This window comes from Brassica napus, chromosome C2 (assembly GCF_020379485.1).
Source record: "Brassica napus cultivar Da-Ae chromosome C2, Da-Ae, whole genome shotgun sequence".
NCBI lineage: Eukaryota > Viridiplantae > Streptophyta > Magnoliopsida > Brassicales > Brassicaceae > Brassica > Brassica napus.
Genome location: NC_063445.1, coordinates 15,264,437 through 15,280,330, shown reverse-complemented (window position 1 = coordinate 15,280,330; position 15,894 = coordinate 15,264,437). Strand labels below are relative to the sequence as shown.

General features: G+C 32.4%; 2 protein-coding genes across 3 annotated transcripts; one reads left to right on the top strand and one right to left on the bottom strand.

The window, feature by feature from the left end:
- Positions 1 to 1,599: 1,599 nt before the first annotated feature.
- On the top strand, positions 1,600 to 7,790 carry LOC106380397 (putative F-box/LRR-repeat protein At1g56400). Its single transcript, XM_048748241.1, has one exon. It carries the CDS (start codon positions 5,789 to 5,791, stop codon positions 6,749 to 6,751), a length of 963 nt encoding a protein of 320 aa, XP_048604198.1. The 5' UTR covers positions 1,600 to 5,788; the 3' UTR covers positions 6,752 to 7,790.
- A 5,165-nt stretch (positions 7,791 to 12,955) lies between these two features.
- LOC106381341 (glucan endo-1,3-beta-glucosidase 2) lies at positions 12,956 to 15,627 on the bottom strand. 2 transcript variants are annotated; one of them, XM_013821245.3, is made up of 4 exons: positions 15,323 to 15,627; positions 13,542 to 14,795; positions 13,419 to 13,446; positions 12,956 to 13,230 (listed from the first exon to the last, which is right to left on the bottom strand). In XM_013821245.3, the coding sequence occupies exons 1-4, from the start codon at positions 15,405 to 15,407 to the stop codon at positions 13,083 to 13,085; spliced, it is 1,515 nt and encodes a 504-aa protein (XP_013676699.1). In that variant the 5' UTR covers positions 15,408 to 15,627; the 3' UTR covers positions 12,956 to 13,082. The 2 variants fall into 2 exon arrangements, with proteins under 2 accessions (XP_013676699.1, XP_022554737.1); XM_022699016.2 differs by lacking the exon at positions 15,323 to 15,627 and adding an exon at positions 14,923 to 15,031.
- Between the last annotated feature and the right edge of the window lie 267 nt (positions 15,628 to 15,894).

Genomic DNA, 15,894 nt, shown 5'->3' with positions numbered 1-15,894 from the left:
GGCATCATTTGAACTTGTATCAGTTGCAAATGAGAATATATCTTGTGTTTTCATATGGCCAAAAGGCTCTTCCCGTACAAATGATCCTAGATGCCTAATCATTTGTCCTTTCTCCATGAGAGTCAGCTTGTTTTCTGTCTAGCATGAATCAATTACAGCCTCTCATATAAGAAAAAAGAACCCAGATTTTCCGTTGTTGTGATCTCCTTCCTGCTTCTGTCTTAGCTTTCTTCTTTGTGTTTTCTTTCGAAATTTAAATCTGCACACATTAGTATGTAACAGCCAAGGATCTTTTTGCATCTGCATGTAGTTTTCCAAGACAAACATTACACGCACATATATATTGTCTCATAGCTGAGCCAATTCCTTTCCCCCCCCATGAGCTGCCTCAAGCCGCTGGTGTAATTCTCAACACTACCCAAACATATCCACTTTCATATTTTTGTCAAGAAAATGTGCGTGAAACTCTTTTCTAGAAAGAAGCTTGATACATGCAGCTGAAATCATGGGGTTCTTCAATATTTTATTGTATAAAAAGACAACGATTACTCGGAATTGTAAAGAGAATGCCAATGTCTTGTACGTAGATAGGCTTCGACTTGTCAAACTATTATCTGCAGAGTCATTGGATGCTCAGTATCATCTACTCATTATTAAAAGAATGTACCTCTTCACTACAAGAAAACTTCATGAACTCCGACAATATTTCCCGAGAACACGAGTAGTCAGAATTACATACGCATATATAATATATACATACACATATATGAAAGTTTAGAACTCCAATGGGTAGAACCTCCCATTGGAGGTGCTCTAAGAAGTTGAAATAAACCTCAACGTCATGACAGAAAAAGAAAGTGAATGTCGGAATGGGTAGGAAAGAAAGCATATTATAATAAGTATATATCTGGCAGATCTAAAGATATGCCGAGAAAAAACAAGAAAGGAAGAGATTATTGATGATCGGAAGAAGCTGTTCTGTCTGAATTCCTCGCAATAAGAAGAAGATGATACATTGGTTTAAGCAGCTGCGATATGATCAGCGTTTGGCATCCCGTTTTTATGGCTCGTTTGTCTTATTTACTTCACTCAGGTCTACTTCAATCTCTCTAACTCAATCTGAAAAATGGAGATTCTAGTTAAACCAAAATAGAGAATGTAACTGATTCCTCAGCATTAGCTATATATAGAAACTGCATTGCGTGACACTCAAGTTGATTTACCGGTTTTTATATATATGTAGGGATTTAGATCTTTCGTGTGGACAGCTGTTTCCAGCTCAAAGACAGGATTCAGTTATCACCATCAGCTTCTCAGTTTGTCTATTCTGTTTCCTTCTTCCCATGGAGCATTAAACCATTATACGGGTATCAAACAGATGGAACATAACATAAATCAAGCTAAAATGGCATGCAGTGAGAGTTATAAACTTATAGTGACGTGTTTCTTTTCTTCTTTTTGATTTATGTAGAATCATCTCAGATTGTATACCAACCGGAGGTAAAAAGAGGACGTCGTATCTGTTGATATCCACACGTGCTCTCTCTTGTCCCATGGCTCTTGCTTGGTCTAGGCTCAACCTCCCGTAGTTCAAGCCTGTATCTGATGTTTTTCTTGAGCGTTCAGAATGTTGGATCAGCCATGGCTGATGTTTTCATAGATGCCATGATAGCTGAGGCACTAAGAGCTGAGAAGTAAGACTCTCTGTGAAGATTATAGTTGAATTCTTATTCACTAGTTGAGTTTTCCTTTCTGATTGGTTTATCAGAGCCTCGCTTAGTGATCTTCAGTCTGTTTCAGGGTGTGCTGTGACTGTTGGTGGAATATGCGGTAGTTTATTAGGAGGCTATGCGTTGAACAATTTAAAGATGGAAACAATCTGCCTCCTCTTCACGGTACTACCTGCGTTACAACTACTGTCAAGTATTTTTAATACGATGCCCTTGATAAAACATTAAAAATAAAATTGTTTTATTTCCCTTTATTATAAAGTAATTATTATTAAATCTGTATAAGTTTCAATACAATTTTGCATCTTTTAGTCTAAAATATTGTATTATTTTATTTTAAATATATTATATTTATTTAGGTTGTTTGACGTAATTGTTTAAATAATTTTTTTTTTTTGTAAATTGAATATTTTGAATAAATCATTTTATTATTGATAACTTAGTAATCAACCAACCTAAAATTGATTCTTATTCAAAACTACTGTCCAAATAAACGAACAATATAATATACTGTATGTTGTAACTCCAATTGAACCTCGATGTTGACTTTAGTATCTGATTAGTTTTAATGCAGCGAGTGTGGTTGTAATTGAATGTTATTTCAAGTATTACTAGGGGGTGTCCGCGATTTATGCGGAATATTGTTTTATTATTGTTAAGAGCATGAATTTTTTTTGGATAATGTAATTATGTTGTCGTTTTTATTTGTTAAAATCATTATTTGATATTTTTAGTGTGTTATGTAGTAGGTGATAAGTTAATATATTTTGCGTTTGTTTTTTTTTTATTAATGTGTTGTTGTGTGTATAGTACTTGTTAGTAGTCAAATGAGCCTTTAACGTAAACTAATATTGAATTTCAATAACTTTGCATCTACGCATTTGTTGATTCTAAGATTAACGGTTTCATCGTCAAAATTGTATTATATTTTTTTCATATTTTTGAAAATTATAATTTTAAGATGTTTTTTGCCTTCTCCCCATATTTTAAACTTGAGCCCTCACCGTCAATGTATTTCGTTACATTTCTGGTGTGCGATGCTTTTCACCATCACCGGAAAAAGACTCACATTTTTCTCTTGTTCTTCCTTGCCTTCTTCACCTATGAGATTATATGGTATTTGTTGCAGATCGGGTTTATGAGTTTTCAGTTGTTCGGTTGCTTCCCACAGCATTATAGGCTGTTCCAGTCAATATTGACTGCTCCTCTTCTTCCTTAGATTTCAGGTGATGTTAGGAACTGCATCTCCTTGGTTGGATTAGAGTTTATTCGTCTTTGATTTTGTATTCCTCGTCGTTGGCTTACCGTCAATAGTCTCTGCTCGTTTTGGTTTTCAAGATCTAGTTTTTGGTGTTATGACTTCTATGCTCTCTTTCATAGCTCGAGGACGGCTCCATAGTTTTCTGATTTCGCTCCATCTCCCTTTCCCTCCCTATTCTTGCATCTGTTTGCAGCTTTCATCGCATCTCTGGTGGCTCTCCCTTACACCATGTTTGCCACTCGAGATTTGGATAATGTTTTTGTTCGTGTATGCTATGTAGGCTTGGAAAGTTATTTTTGGTCTCAAGTTTAGTCTCTAATTTTTTGGTGTTTGTCTTCCATTCTCCCTCTCTCAAGTTTTTTCTTTTCTTTCCATGTTTTTCTTGGTATAGGTGTGCGGAGTTAGTCTCTTGGAGCTTTGGTCCCTTCTATCCAGAGCTTTGTGGTTTTTCACTTGCATGTCGTCTTGTATGTTCTTGTTTAGTTTGTGAGGTGTTTCATACTTTTTAGCTACTGGTTTTTATTCCGGTGTTTTAGGCATATATTTTCCTGCTTTTTGGTGACTTTGGCTTTTCAATTATTATTCTCCCTTTGGCCCGTTTTCTTAGTTTATGCGTTGGTTGTCTAGTTTCTTATTCTTAATTTGATTATCTTATGATACTAATAGTGAAATAAATATAATTTGTAAATCAAATAATAAAAATTAGTAAAAATAATAAAATGATGAAAAGTCTTACTATTTTTAGGTGTGAATAAATTAAATATTTAAAATATATTTATATTATTTTATTTATTTCTTGAATTTTAGAGACCAATAAGTGTGAGAAAGATTAGATAATACACAATTAGAAATTGATGGAGAAATTTGCAATAATTTAAGAGAAGAAGAATTTAAATACAAAAAAAAACATGAGGACACATGTCAACAAACCCCCCTTCCACATGTCATAAGAAGAGAAAAAGCCAACTTTATATATATAGATTAGTCATTAAACGATATGTAAGACTGATACTTAGTTAGAAATGAGTACATATTTAAAATACTTATATATAGATTAGTCATTAAACGATATGTAAGACTGATACTTAGTTAGAAATGAGTACATATTTAAAATACTTATGACTGATTACATATAAGATAATGTAGCAGTTAAATAATTTATCAATATTAAAATCATACTATTATGATAATATATAAAATTAGTCATTTAATATGATTAATAACAATCTTATGTTTATCTTTTACTTTTATTTTTATTTTTATTAGATGAAAGATAATTTCAATGAAATTGTGAACATTTATATTAACATTTTAAAATATATTATGTTTGATATATATATATGTATATATTTTATATATGTATATATTTTATATATGTATATACATTAGTGTCTAAAAAATTATAGTGAATATTTTTGGTTTATAGTTTTAATATAAATTATGATAGTTTTAGTGGATATAAATTAAAATATGAAATGTTTTGTATTTTGTATTTATAAATTTTGGTTTTAAATTTCTTCATGATATTTAAAATATTAAAAAAAAATTATTATTATTTATATTTAATTGCTTTTTAACTTTTAACTGCAAACGTTAACTTAAGCTAATTTTTTATTTTGAAATTTTTTAAACAATTTGAAGTGGTTTTCAATCTTTTGTGATTATTGTAAACGTCAACAACCACTACGATTCACAATAGATTACTACGATAAAATTGTCAAACCCTTTAATAATCTTGTCTACTAAGAAAATTGTTTACCACTCCAAATTTGGTACAAAATCCATATATTTACCATTCGTTGACTCTACAGATTGAGGTGTTTGTTTGTCTCATTTAAAATGATTCTTAGTCAAAGTTAATTCCTAACTAATATAATAAAGAGAATAAATTGTATGTAATAATTCCTCTTAAATTTTTATTGAAAAAAATATTTAGTCCTATTCAACTTTCCATTCCAAATTAATCTTTATATACTAAGAATATCCAGCAATTATGACGACATCATCATATAGTTTACCATTCGTTGAATCTAAAGATTCTTAAAGATTTGACCCCTTTTTTTCTTGTTTCGGTTCCTTCATGCATAGATGACAGATTTATTAACATTATTAGCAAATAGTGCAAATTTGCAAAGCTCCTAAAAACAAATGGATGTCAAATTATATGTGTTCACTATTAAATATTTTGATAAATAACAGTTTCCTTTTAAAATACGTATTTTTAAAGATAAATAACATTTTTCAAAATTTGTAATCAATCATTTAAAATTATTCTTAATCAAAAATTATTTTTAAAATAATATAATAGATGATTTCCATTCAACTTGTTGATTTTAAAGACTGCATCATAGTGGGCAACAAGAGAAGACTGCATTAGTTGTGATAAAACCTCAAAATTATTCTAGGTGTTCGAATAATGCCAAAGAGGCATTACCAACTAAACATGGCGAAGGGTTCATAGTTAAAAAGTTTATTTAATTAATAATTTTTCATTGATTTATGAAAAAAAAATAACAAGAAAAAATTTATGAAAATTAGAATTGAAAATCTATAGTTCAGGTCATGCAAACAATTGTTGACTTAGGAGGTCAAAGATAGGTTTCTATATTCAAAAAATACCACTTATAGAAGTTTTGTTCTGGAGACACCTCTCAGATCATGACTAGATTCACAGAACCCTATCATGCAACCTATCAAGAGTGTATATATAAGCACTCTGTAGCGTCTAACATATCCGATACAAATCCGCAAACACCTCTTTTCTTTCAAAATTCTCCACTTTCTCTTGATTACCACAATGGATTCGAGTGATCAAGCAGACAGAATATCAAATCTACCAGATGTTCTTTTGGTCCTCATAGTTTCATGCTTGTCATTCAAGGAATGTGTTCAAACATGTGCCCTCTCCAAGCGATGGAGATCTGTCTACCTTGAGACGAGGAATGTTTCTTTCAAGGAAACCGACTTCTTTAGCCCTTCTGTCAACGCAAATCCCATAAGAAATGCTTTGGGTAGGATTGTGTTCGTTGATTACGTGCGTCGTTGGGTCGCTAGAATCCATGACCAACCCATCGACACGTTCGAGATCTCTATCTCGTATCCAAAGACTTACTTGGATGTGATCGAGTCACTGATAGCGTTCGCGGTCCGAAAAAGGGTCAAGAACTTGGTTCTTGATTTCTCAAACCCGGCATGGAGAACCTTTCACGATGTAAACCTTGATGAGTTGGTTGTTGAAATCCCACAAAGCGTCTATGATCTAGCGACTCTTGAGTCGTTGAAAGTTGGCGCGTGCAAGAAGTTTGACCCTGCAAAATTATCAAACCTAGAGAAGCTCAAAACCGTCTCTTTCGGCTGGATGGAACTGACAGATCCTGAACCTTTGCTAAAGACTTCAAGGGTTGAGAGTTTAACTATCAATGACTGCTGGGAACTTGATTTCAATACGATAAAAGGGAATATGAGAGAAGTTGCAATCATAAACTGCGACTTTCTCCTTAACTGCATCTTTGATCTCCCTAGAGTTGACATACTCAAGTACTCGGGAGATCTTTTCCCCTTCGAATTCGATAACATGAATACCATAATAAGCGAAGTTGATTTTGATTTTCGGGTGTTGGACAATAACAATGATGAATCAAACGATTCCAACGCAGAAGGAGGAATGCTTTGTCATCTCCTTAATAATCTCCTTGATTATGGTGGTCGATCTGCTACGACCTTAACGGTTTGTCCGTTTCTACTCAAGGTATGTCTTTAGATTTACATTACATTTTCACACATTAGGTCATTCAGTATAGGTTCATTTTAATTCATGGTTCTTTGAATTTTTTTGAATACTTTGGCATGTGGTAGTAATTGTACCTAGTGAAAATAAAATATGTTGAATATTTAGATGTTGTATAAACAGATTAGATATTAGTAGTTTTTGAAATTTATTAGGTTAAGTGTGTGTGTGTCACAGTGTTTTCGAAATATAGTGTTGAGATTTTTTGTAGAAATGATATTTTGAGAAAAAAAAACAATGAGATTTTTTCTGTTAAATATAAAATAGTTTTTATTAATTTTTTGTTGATAGTTTCTATATATTATATTTTAAAAAGTAACAATTCCTATACAACAAAAAAATTCGTTTTTAATTAAAATCTCACATAAGTTATTTTTTTTGTTTTTGTTCATAAATGATCAAACAAAATTGAAACTACTTTTCCTAAATTTTAGGAAATCTATTTATTAATAATTAGGTTGGCTAATAAAGTGTTTAAAAAAAAATTAAAGCCAAAATCTGAATCTTGAATAGTTTAAAACGTGTTTTTGAAAACCTAAAACCCAAATATGTTTTAGAATCTATAAAATAAGAAATGCATATATTTTGTTTACATAGGAGACAATATTTCTTTCCATAGGGTTAATTAAAGTAATTTCTTAGTGAACAAAGTGCTATACCTAAAAGTTTAGCGTTAAATTGTTGTATATATTGACTGTTTAGAATAAAATAGTGACATATTGAATTTTTTTTTTCTTATGTAAGATGATTCCAAGATCTGAGCATCCACATTTTCTTCGCCCGATGGAAACAAAACATTTAGTGCTGAAGACGGAATTGCATCCGAGAGAGTTTAATGGAATTAGGCTTCTTCTCATGAATTGCCCAAAATTGGAAACACTCACAATAGATTTGCTTCCTCCAAGCCCCATTGCGGTAAGTTTTCTGAATGTGAATAATATATACCCTCAAATATGAATTATATGTTCCAATATATATATATCCCCTTATATATTATTTGTGAAACATTACAACTTCTTTTTGTAGCCACATGTCATCACTATGATGATTCTTAAAATTATTAGAGAAATAGGTTGGTCCATCTAATTATATAATAAGCTTTTTATTAAACTAACCATAAATTCATTATTAATGTCATTTATTATTTCCTTAAATAAAGATTACAGAATTGCCTAATGTGGGTAAAGTATATATGACAATTAATGATTTTGAATAATAAAGATCTGATAAAAAAATGTATCTTCAATCAAATTTGTTTAATTTAAAACTATTAAAATAATTTTTTAAAAAACACAATAACCATATTATAAAAATTTAGATTTTTCTGTATATTTTATATTTTGAATTTTAAAAAATGACTATAAATTACTAAAACTGTTAAAAGTCTCACATTCAAATTTTGCGATCCATGGTTTAAATTTTTTGTTATGACAAAATACAAATGATTACAAAATCATATATATAAAAGTCTAATTTAATTAATCATTAAGATTTAAAATATATATGTATATATATCATTCTAAATTAAACTATAAACCATATTGAATAAATAAATATTTAAGTTTCAAAATTTACTTTGAATAATTTTTTTTTGATAAAAGTTTTGAACTAACATTGATAAATTTTTTTAAATTATCAATTACTAAAATTATTAATCCCACAATGAAAATTTTGTTATCAGTAATTTAAATTTTTTGCTATTAAAAATACACATGATAAAAAAACATATGAGTAGAAAGCATCATTTAAAAAAAAAATAGACATTAATATTAAAAATATACTATGTATGTTAATATCATTTAAATTTAATTACATATCCTATCAAAAAAATTTAAAAAAATGTCTGGATTAATAAAATTGATTTATTCGTTCGCACCAATTTAATTATATATGTAATAGTTACTGACTTTTAATTATTCAATATATATTTATTATTTCATAATATGTAAGAACATATAATACATAAAAGGATTTTATATATAATGTTTATTCCGCGCAAGGCGCGGGTCTTAATCTAGTGTATATGTATATGTGGATCTCTTCATATTATTAAACCATGCGACAACAATTTCATATTTCTCAGACGGCTTCATCGTATGCTGGAATCGATCCACAGACATACTGGATGCAAAACATACCATATGAGTGCCAGAGAGAAACTCTAAAAGCAGTTATAGTGAAAAACTTCATTGGTGGCGCAAAGGAGCTGCACATAGTGAAGTTTTTTATTCGATCTGGATGTAAGCGACTGGAAAGAGTTGAGCTATACATGCCGTTTGATTTGGACAACGGTCGAAAGGTGTTTGCATATGCCAAATCTGAAATGTTGCAGGAAATTTCAAAGCATCTTCAAGTTGTGGTGCACAATTCTTGAAGAGGTGATCTATCAAGACTTCACTACCGGGTTTACTTTGCCATTTAATAATGTTTTCAAGTTTGGTTTAATAACTTCAAGAATGGATGTTCTTGTTTAAATATGTTAAGTTTGTTTCGGTTTATTTCTTTTATGAATAAGAGCCTCAGGAAAGATGGGGACTTGGTCATCTCTATGAACCAATGAAAAACTTTCTCTTTTAAAGATTTGGTTATTGTTTCCTGCTAGTTTAATTTCATTTGAGTTCAGATTCCGTTATTGTTGTTCCTGCTTAATTTTATCTTTAGTTTGTATTCGATTTTGGTTTTGTTTAATTCAAGGAATGTGTACTATGAAGATGTATTTGCAAAAACTCACTTACAATTTCTTGCTAAAACCTGTGCTTTTGCTTCTATCTTTTTTTTTCTTTTTTGCTTTTGGTGCATCTTTGGCTTAGCTAAATTGATAATGTACAGGTGATCTTGTTATGAAAAATGTTTATACTAGTATATTAATTGATACTAGGTGGTATCTCGTGCCCTGCGTGGAGTGATGGATTAAAAGAGATTATGACTTTGAAACTATATATATTAATTTATTGGTGTAATTTTAGTATATTTGAAGGAAATAAATCTACAAGAGTAAGCAAAGACTTATATAAATTTATTATGAGTTTAAGATAAAACAAAACATAAACAATAAAATTATTGTTTTCATAATATAAATTATGAATATAAAATAAAATAAAACATAGGGAATAGAGTAATAAAATACAAAAGAAACAAATTAAAAAAAAAAAATTAAAAACTGATAAAATCACAACTGCTGTGAAAAGTGTCTTCAGAACTCCTGGTATGCAATCCTATAAATAGCCATAACAAAGTATCAGCCTACTAAACTAAACACAATTAATGATATTCCAAATTCACTAAACGAAATGATTTACCAGAACATCATTGGGTTCATAAATAATTTTTGAAAACCCATCAATGTTAGTAATGTTCTTCAATCGACCTTATCAAGATAAACAAAACATTGTAGGCAAAATATTAAGGGGATATCACCTCCAACACTTTTTATTTAAATTAGTACAGTATATTACCTACTTTCCAAAACTGTAACACACAGGATACAACATTTGCATCTGTAGAATTCCATAAGTCTTGGAAAACATGAGCAAGTGTTTCATAAGCAACACAATTAATCACGACGTTACTATAATCAATTAAAAATTATAATATTTCAGCACACATGAAAACAAATTAAATGAGTCAAAAAAAAATTCAAATGTGGAATACTTACTCCATGTATGTATGATATATATGCATAAATTAGAGGGTTTAGTGCACAAGAATTACGTAAATAAATTTATTACATCGCGAGATCGTAGGCGATCAAAAAATCACAAAGATTTCGACTTTCCATATTGACTTAAGGAAATTTATGCGTAAGTAAATGTATAACATATTGACTTTCCATAAAGTTTTAAATCAGATATTAGTTACTTTCCTATATTAACCGGAGAGGACTGCATCGCGACGATTTCATATATGGTATCCATAATTAGTCTATTTCTTCAATTACTTGTTGACACAGCAATTAGTGCTGAGAATCCCATAAATATATGACTACTAATTGATTTATTTGACGAAATTCAAATACATGATCGAATCCACAATTAATTATTCAGAAAATCGGAAACATTATTTTTATTTTATAACTATAAAGGTTGAAGTTGGAAACCACAATTAATTATTCAGCAAGAAATTTTCAAATTGTTATCTTCCAATCAGTCAAGAAATCACATTGCGAGTGGCGTTATATGATTAATACGCCTACACAAATTGCCATTACAGATATTCAAATTGCCAAAAAATAGATCAATAGAAAAACATGATCTGGATGAAAAGGATCAAACTTAAGACATGACCAGGTTTCTTTTTATTTGACCAGAGATTTTAATATATATATATTTCTAAACCTTATAATGAAAAGATCAGAAAATTATAACGTAACCCTCGATGAGTAATATTAAAAGAACGTCGATGAGTAATATTAAAATCGCAGGTCAAATGATCAAAAAAATCATGTTTCCAAACCCTCGATGAGTAATATTAAAAGATCAGATAATTATAACGTAACCTAAGATGACCACATTGGTCAATTTATACACAATTAAGATGTCTCTTGTTTGACGTGGGATTTTCGATCATATATATATATATATATTAAAGCTTATAATGTTTTATATATTTTCATGATACGGTAAAATTTCATTGTAATGTAGTGACATGGTAAAAGAAAAGTATATTTAGATATCGCAACTCGCAAGACACAGATCTTTTAAGTATGATAACATAGTATCCTATATGGTATATTAAGTATTAACAAACATGACAATTTTAAGTAAGGGTTATCACGTTAAATGACCAATGACATAACATGTAATTAGTTTAGGCAATGGAGAGTTATTCTTTAAAGGCTATGAGGATGGCTATCATAAGTTCATAGCAAATTTAATAATAACACATGAAGCAAAGGTTTAATAATTAGAATGCTCCTCAAATAATAGTAAAGGGATATGTTTAGTCACTCTTACTTTCTTAAACTTCTTTATATCATGTGCAATCCTTCAAGTTCATATTGTTGTCTGAATTTGAAAATCTTGTTAATTTTTCTTGGAGTCATACTTCTTTGTCAATTGTTGTATGTATGCCATGTTATCTGTGGTAGTCAAATATAATAATTCTCGTTCTCTAAAATATTAGCAAGTTTGGTCAATATTAAAAACGATGAATATGAAAATGATGAATATGAATAACTGGTCTAGTATCAAGATGATTTCAAGCTAAAACTCATAGGTTACTACTACATATAATATCTTCATTTAACAAAAACAATTGAAAAATAGACATAAAGTTTTTAGACAGCTGGGTGGTGGCGTGCGGACGACGGGTGATGGAATGCAGTGGTGCTCAGGCGCGAAGGGAGAGAGCGACACAAGAGAGAAAGAGGCCGAAAGAGAGAAAGAGAACTATGACGGTAAGGTTAAATTTCTGCAAAGCTTTGTTATATATTCGGATGAAAGAGAAAAAAAGAGGAAAACACTCTATTTATAAAAAGGAAAGATATTCATAGATTTAAGAGTGATTTACATGTCAAAAAAAAAAGAAAAAAAAGAGTGATTTACATATAAAGTCTATGTACAAGTTTTTATTACATTGTGGGACAGTTATTGCTATTGAAATAGTACTGAAATAGTTTTCTCTGACCAAACCCCAACTAGAAGCTGCTTGTTTGGTTTATTTTTTGTAGCAAAAAAATATTAGCTTCTAGTTTGCTTTCTCAGCAAAAAAATATTTTTGATTTTTTATTAAAAAAATTGGAACTAAAAAATTGAAGATCTAAAGTTTAACAAATGTGGCTTACTCTGCCAAAGACACTCGTGGTCACCATGCCAAAATACTATGTCTCCTTTGTTACGCAGTTTCTTGAACTGCGCCATCACTACGCAATCATCTCCGCAGCGTCTCCTCCTTCTTTCGATTCAAAGCCACAAACAATGAAATTTTGGACCAGGGGTTTTGGGATGTTAAACTCTCGGATATATCAAAGTAGCCTTTCTACATTTACGAAACGTTCTACTGTGTGTGGAATCTTCATCCATTTCACATCTCTTTGAGATATAAAAGTAGGACTCGTTTATCAGGAAAGACCTAGTTTCACGTACATGGTGTTATGATTTTGTAGCATTTTGCTACACTTCTTCAGTCTTATATAAAGTTCCCACTTTTTGAGTGAGATCAAAAGCTGAAGAGTGAGAATAGAAAGGAAGGACCATTAAATGTTTTCTTGGTTTTTGTTGTGTACAAAATCGAATCCAACACAAATCTTAACTCCAATTCCCAACCTAACGAAAGTTAAAAAAGCTCTTATGTCCGAAAGATTCTCTCACAAGAAAGCAACAACGTTCAAAATCACTGTCAAAATGCTCCACATTCCCCGACTGTAATACAAATCACTCCCTACTCCAGAGCTCGTCGAATTCGCCGATGGCGCCGTTATGTTCACAGAGGTCCCGTTCTTGCCACTACCGCGGCTGCAACCCCCAAAAACAAACAAATATTAATAGTAAAAAAGACATAACCATGACATAATCAGAATCTGAGAGTACACTAGACCGAACTATGTAAACCCATTGGTGGACTCAAAACCAGAATACACCCGAGCATAAACCAAGTTTAAACACCTAAACCAAAAATAGCTTAAAGAAGTACGATGATGTACCTTCCTGCAAACACACATAAACCATGACCTGCATATTAACCACAAAACATGTAAAAAGGATATCAGTATTACACACTGTAAATATTTAATAATAATAAAAAAATCTTTTTTTTGGTCAATTACTTGGATCTGTAGTGGTGACACTAGCAACACCGTTGAAGTTGCAAGCTTCCGGATTATTCCCAGTCTGATGATAATAAGTATCAAACGCATAGTTAGCATGCGCAATCACATTATCAGGTTCATAACAAGCCTCTCCTTGCTTGATAGGCGAACAATCAATCTTCCCAGGCCCACAAGCCCAGTCAAGAGCAGCCTGAAGCATCTTAGGATCAGCGCCTTCTCTCGCAGTACAGTAAGTCTGGTTCGTCGTGTCATTCGCTAGAATCGAGCCCGAGTTAGTGAGCCGCAGTATGTAAACAGGATCTCCATTCGCGTTAAACAAACCCCAGCTCTTCTCCGACAAAGACCCCGCCTTCGTGTCTTCGTTGTAAAGCTCGTAGATGTAAGTGCTCACGGCGATTCCGGGACGCTTAGGAGTCCCCGTCTTGTTGAGAACGTGTCGTATGAGATTGCTGTTGTAAGTGTTGGCATTGTCCAGCGTAGCGTCGGGCTCGTTGGTTTCGCCTTTGGAAGGCCAGCCTGATTCGGTTACGAGAACGGGGATGTTCGTGAAGTTGAGGAAAGCCATTGCGAAGTAAGTAGCGTCGACCATCGCGTCGAAGGCGTTTGAGTAGTGGACAAGCGTGTTGGCGTCAACGGCTTCTTTGTTTGGAGGGATCGGTTTGAAGAGCGCGTAGTCCAGAGGAATCACGCCGTTTGATTGCATGTAGTCGTAGTACGGATACACGTTGATCATTAGGTACGAGTTCGTTGACTGGAGGAAGCTAAGCAGTGGGACTATAACCGGATTCAAAGACCGGTTAAAGAAGGCTTGCGAGGGAGGGAAAGGGTCAAGGATCAAGGAAGTGGATAACGGAGTAGAGACTTTGATCAAACGTTCGAGATTCGCGGAGAGCAAAGCGGAGTGAACGTTTTTGATGGCGCTGACTAGAACAGGTGCGGCGTTTGAGAGACTGGTTAGTACCTCAGAGCCAACAGAAATTGCGGTGATAGTCGTCGCAGGGTAATGAGCGATGACGTTGCGTTTAACCCAATTAGCTGCGGTTGAGTTGGACTGACCAATGCCGAGAAGCTGGTCATTAGGGATTGTGATTATGACTTTGATCCCTGAGTTTGCTAGAGCAATTAGCATCCCTGGATCAGCGTCGTATAAGCGGATGTGTCGGATTTGCTGTGCTTTTAGGAGGGCAACAACTTGTGTTGGATGTGGCATGTCGGAAAGATCAGTCCCTATGTTTACTCCAATATACGCACCTGAAAAATTGTAAACAAACCGTTAAGCCATCAAGATAATACATAAAGATTTGCATTTTTGTTTTTATATGCCCTTAACCCTTAAACACTAGACTACTGTGAGTATATCCATTATATGTCCAAATACATTTGTTCTGTAATAAATCTGTGGGGGCATTAAAGACACCATTCTTGTTTCTTAGTGGGGGAATTAAAATAATAAGCCAACCTGCCAAACACATACAGACATTTAATATCATAACCTACCACTCAATCAATTAAACAGGATAGATAAAGCCAAACAATACATATACAAAACCTTATTAATCTGATGCTAAAGTGTTCTAAAATTAGTTTATAATAAGAGATAAGAGCCAGATTTAAGCTATTTCATTCATCACTGACAGTGTGCATTACTAATGAAATGTAACTAACTGACACATGCAAAGCTATCAAATGGAGATTTTGGTTAAGCCTCGAATATGAATCTGAAACTCAAGCTCAATGATTGAAAACAGAGATTCAAGAACAAGAAAATATGTACTCACCTTCATCAGGTGGAGCAGAGGGAGAAGCTGAAGCAAGAACGAAAAGAGAAAGGAGAAGAAGAGGAAGAAAAAGATGAGGAGCCATGGACAGAGATAGACTTTTTCTTCTGAGAATCTGAGATAACCCAAAGAGACAAGAAACAGAGGAGGAAGCAAATATTTATGGGTTGTGAGTTATAAAAATGTCGACTTTATGAAGAATAAGTTGAAGCCCACAAAAAGGGGAAAGGTGAAAATTGCGTGAGGGTAGAGAAAATAGGGTAAAGCTGTGAGGAAGAAAGGACATGGAGAAAAAGTTAGAAAATTTGTTGGTGATATCGAAAGAGAGAGAGTAATGAGGTAGCAGTCGGCTGGACGGCTGAGATCTTTTCTTGAGATTTCAAACGGTCAAAAATAAATCCAACGGTGTTCTAAAATCTACAGACACTACACAGTCAGTAGTCACAGTGGTACAGTGGGAAACAAAATCTAGAAACTTGAATCATAATATTAAAAGGGAGATTATACAAGGGTTTTCTGCAAAAAAACCCTCAATGTGGTTTTTTTTTTGCAAATTAATCCGCGAACTCAAA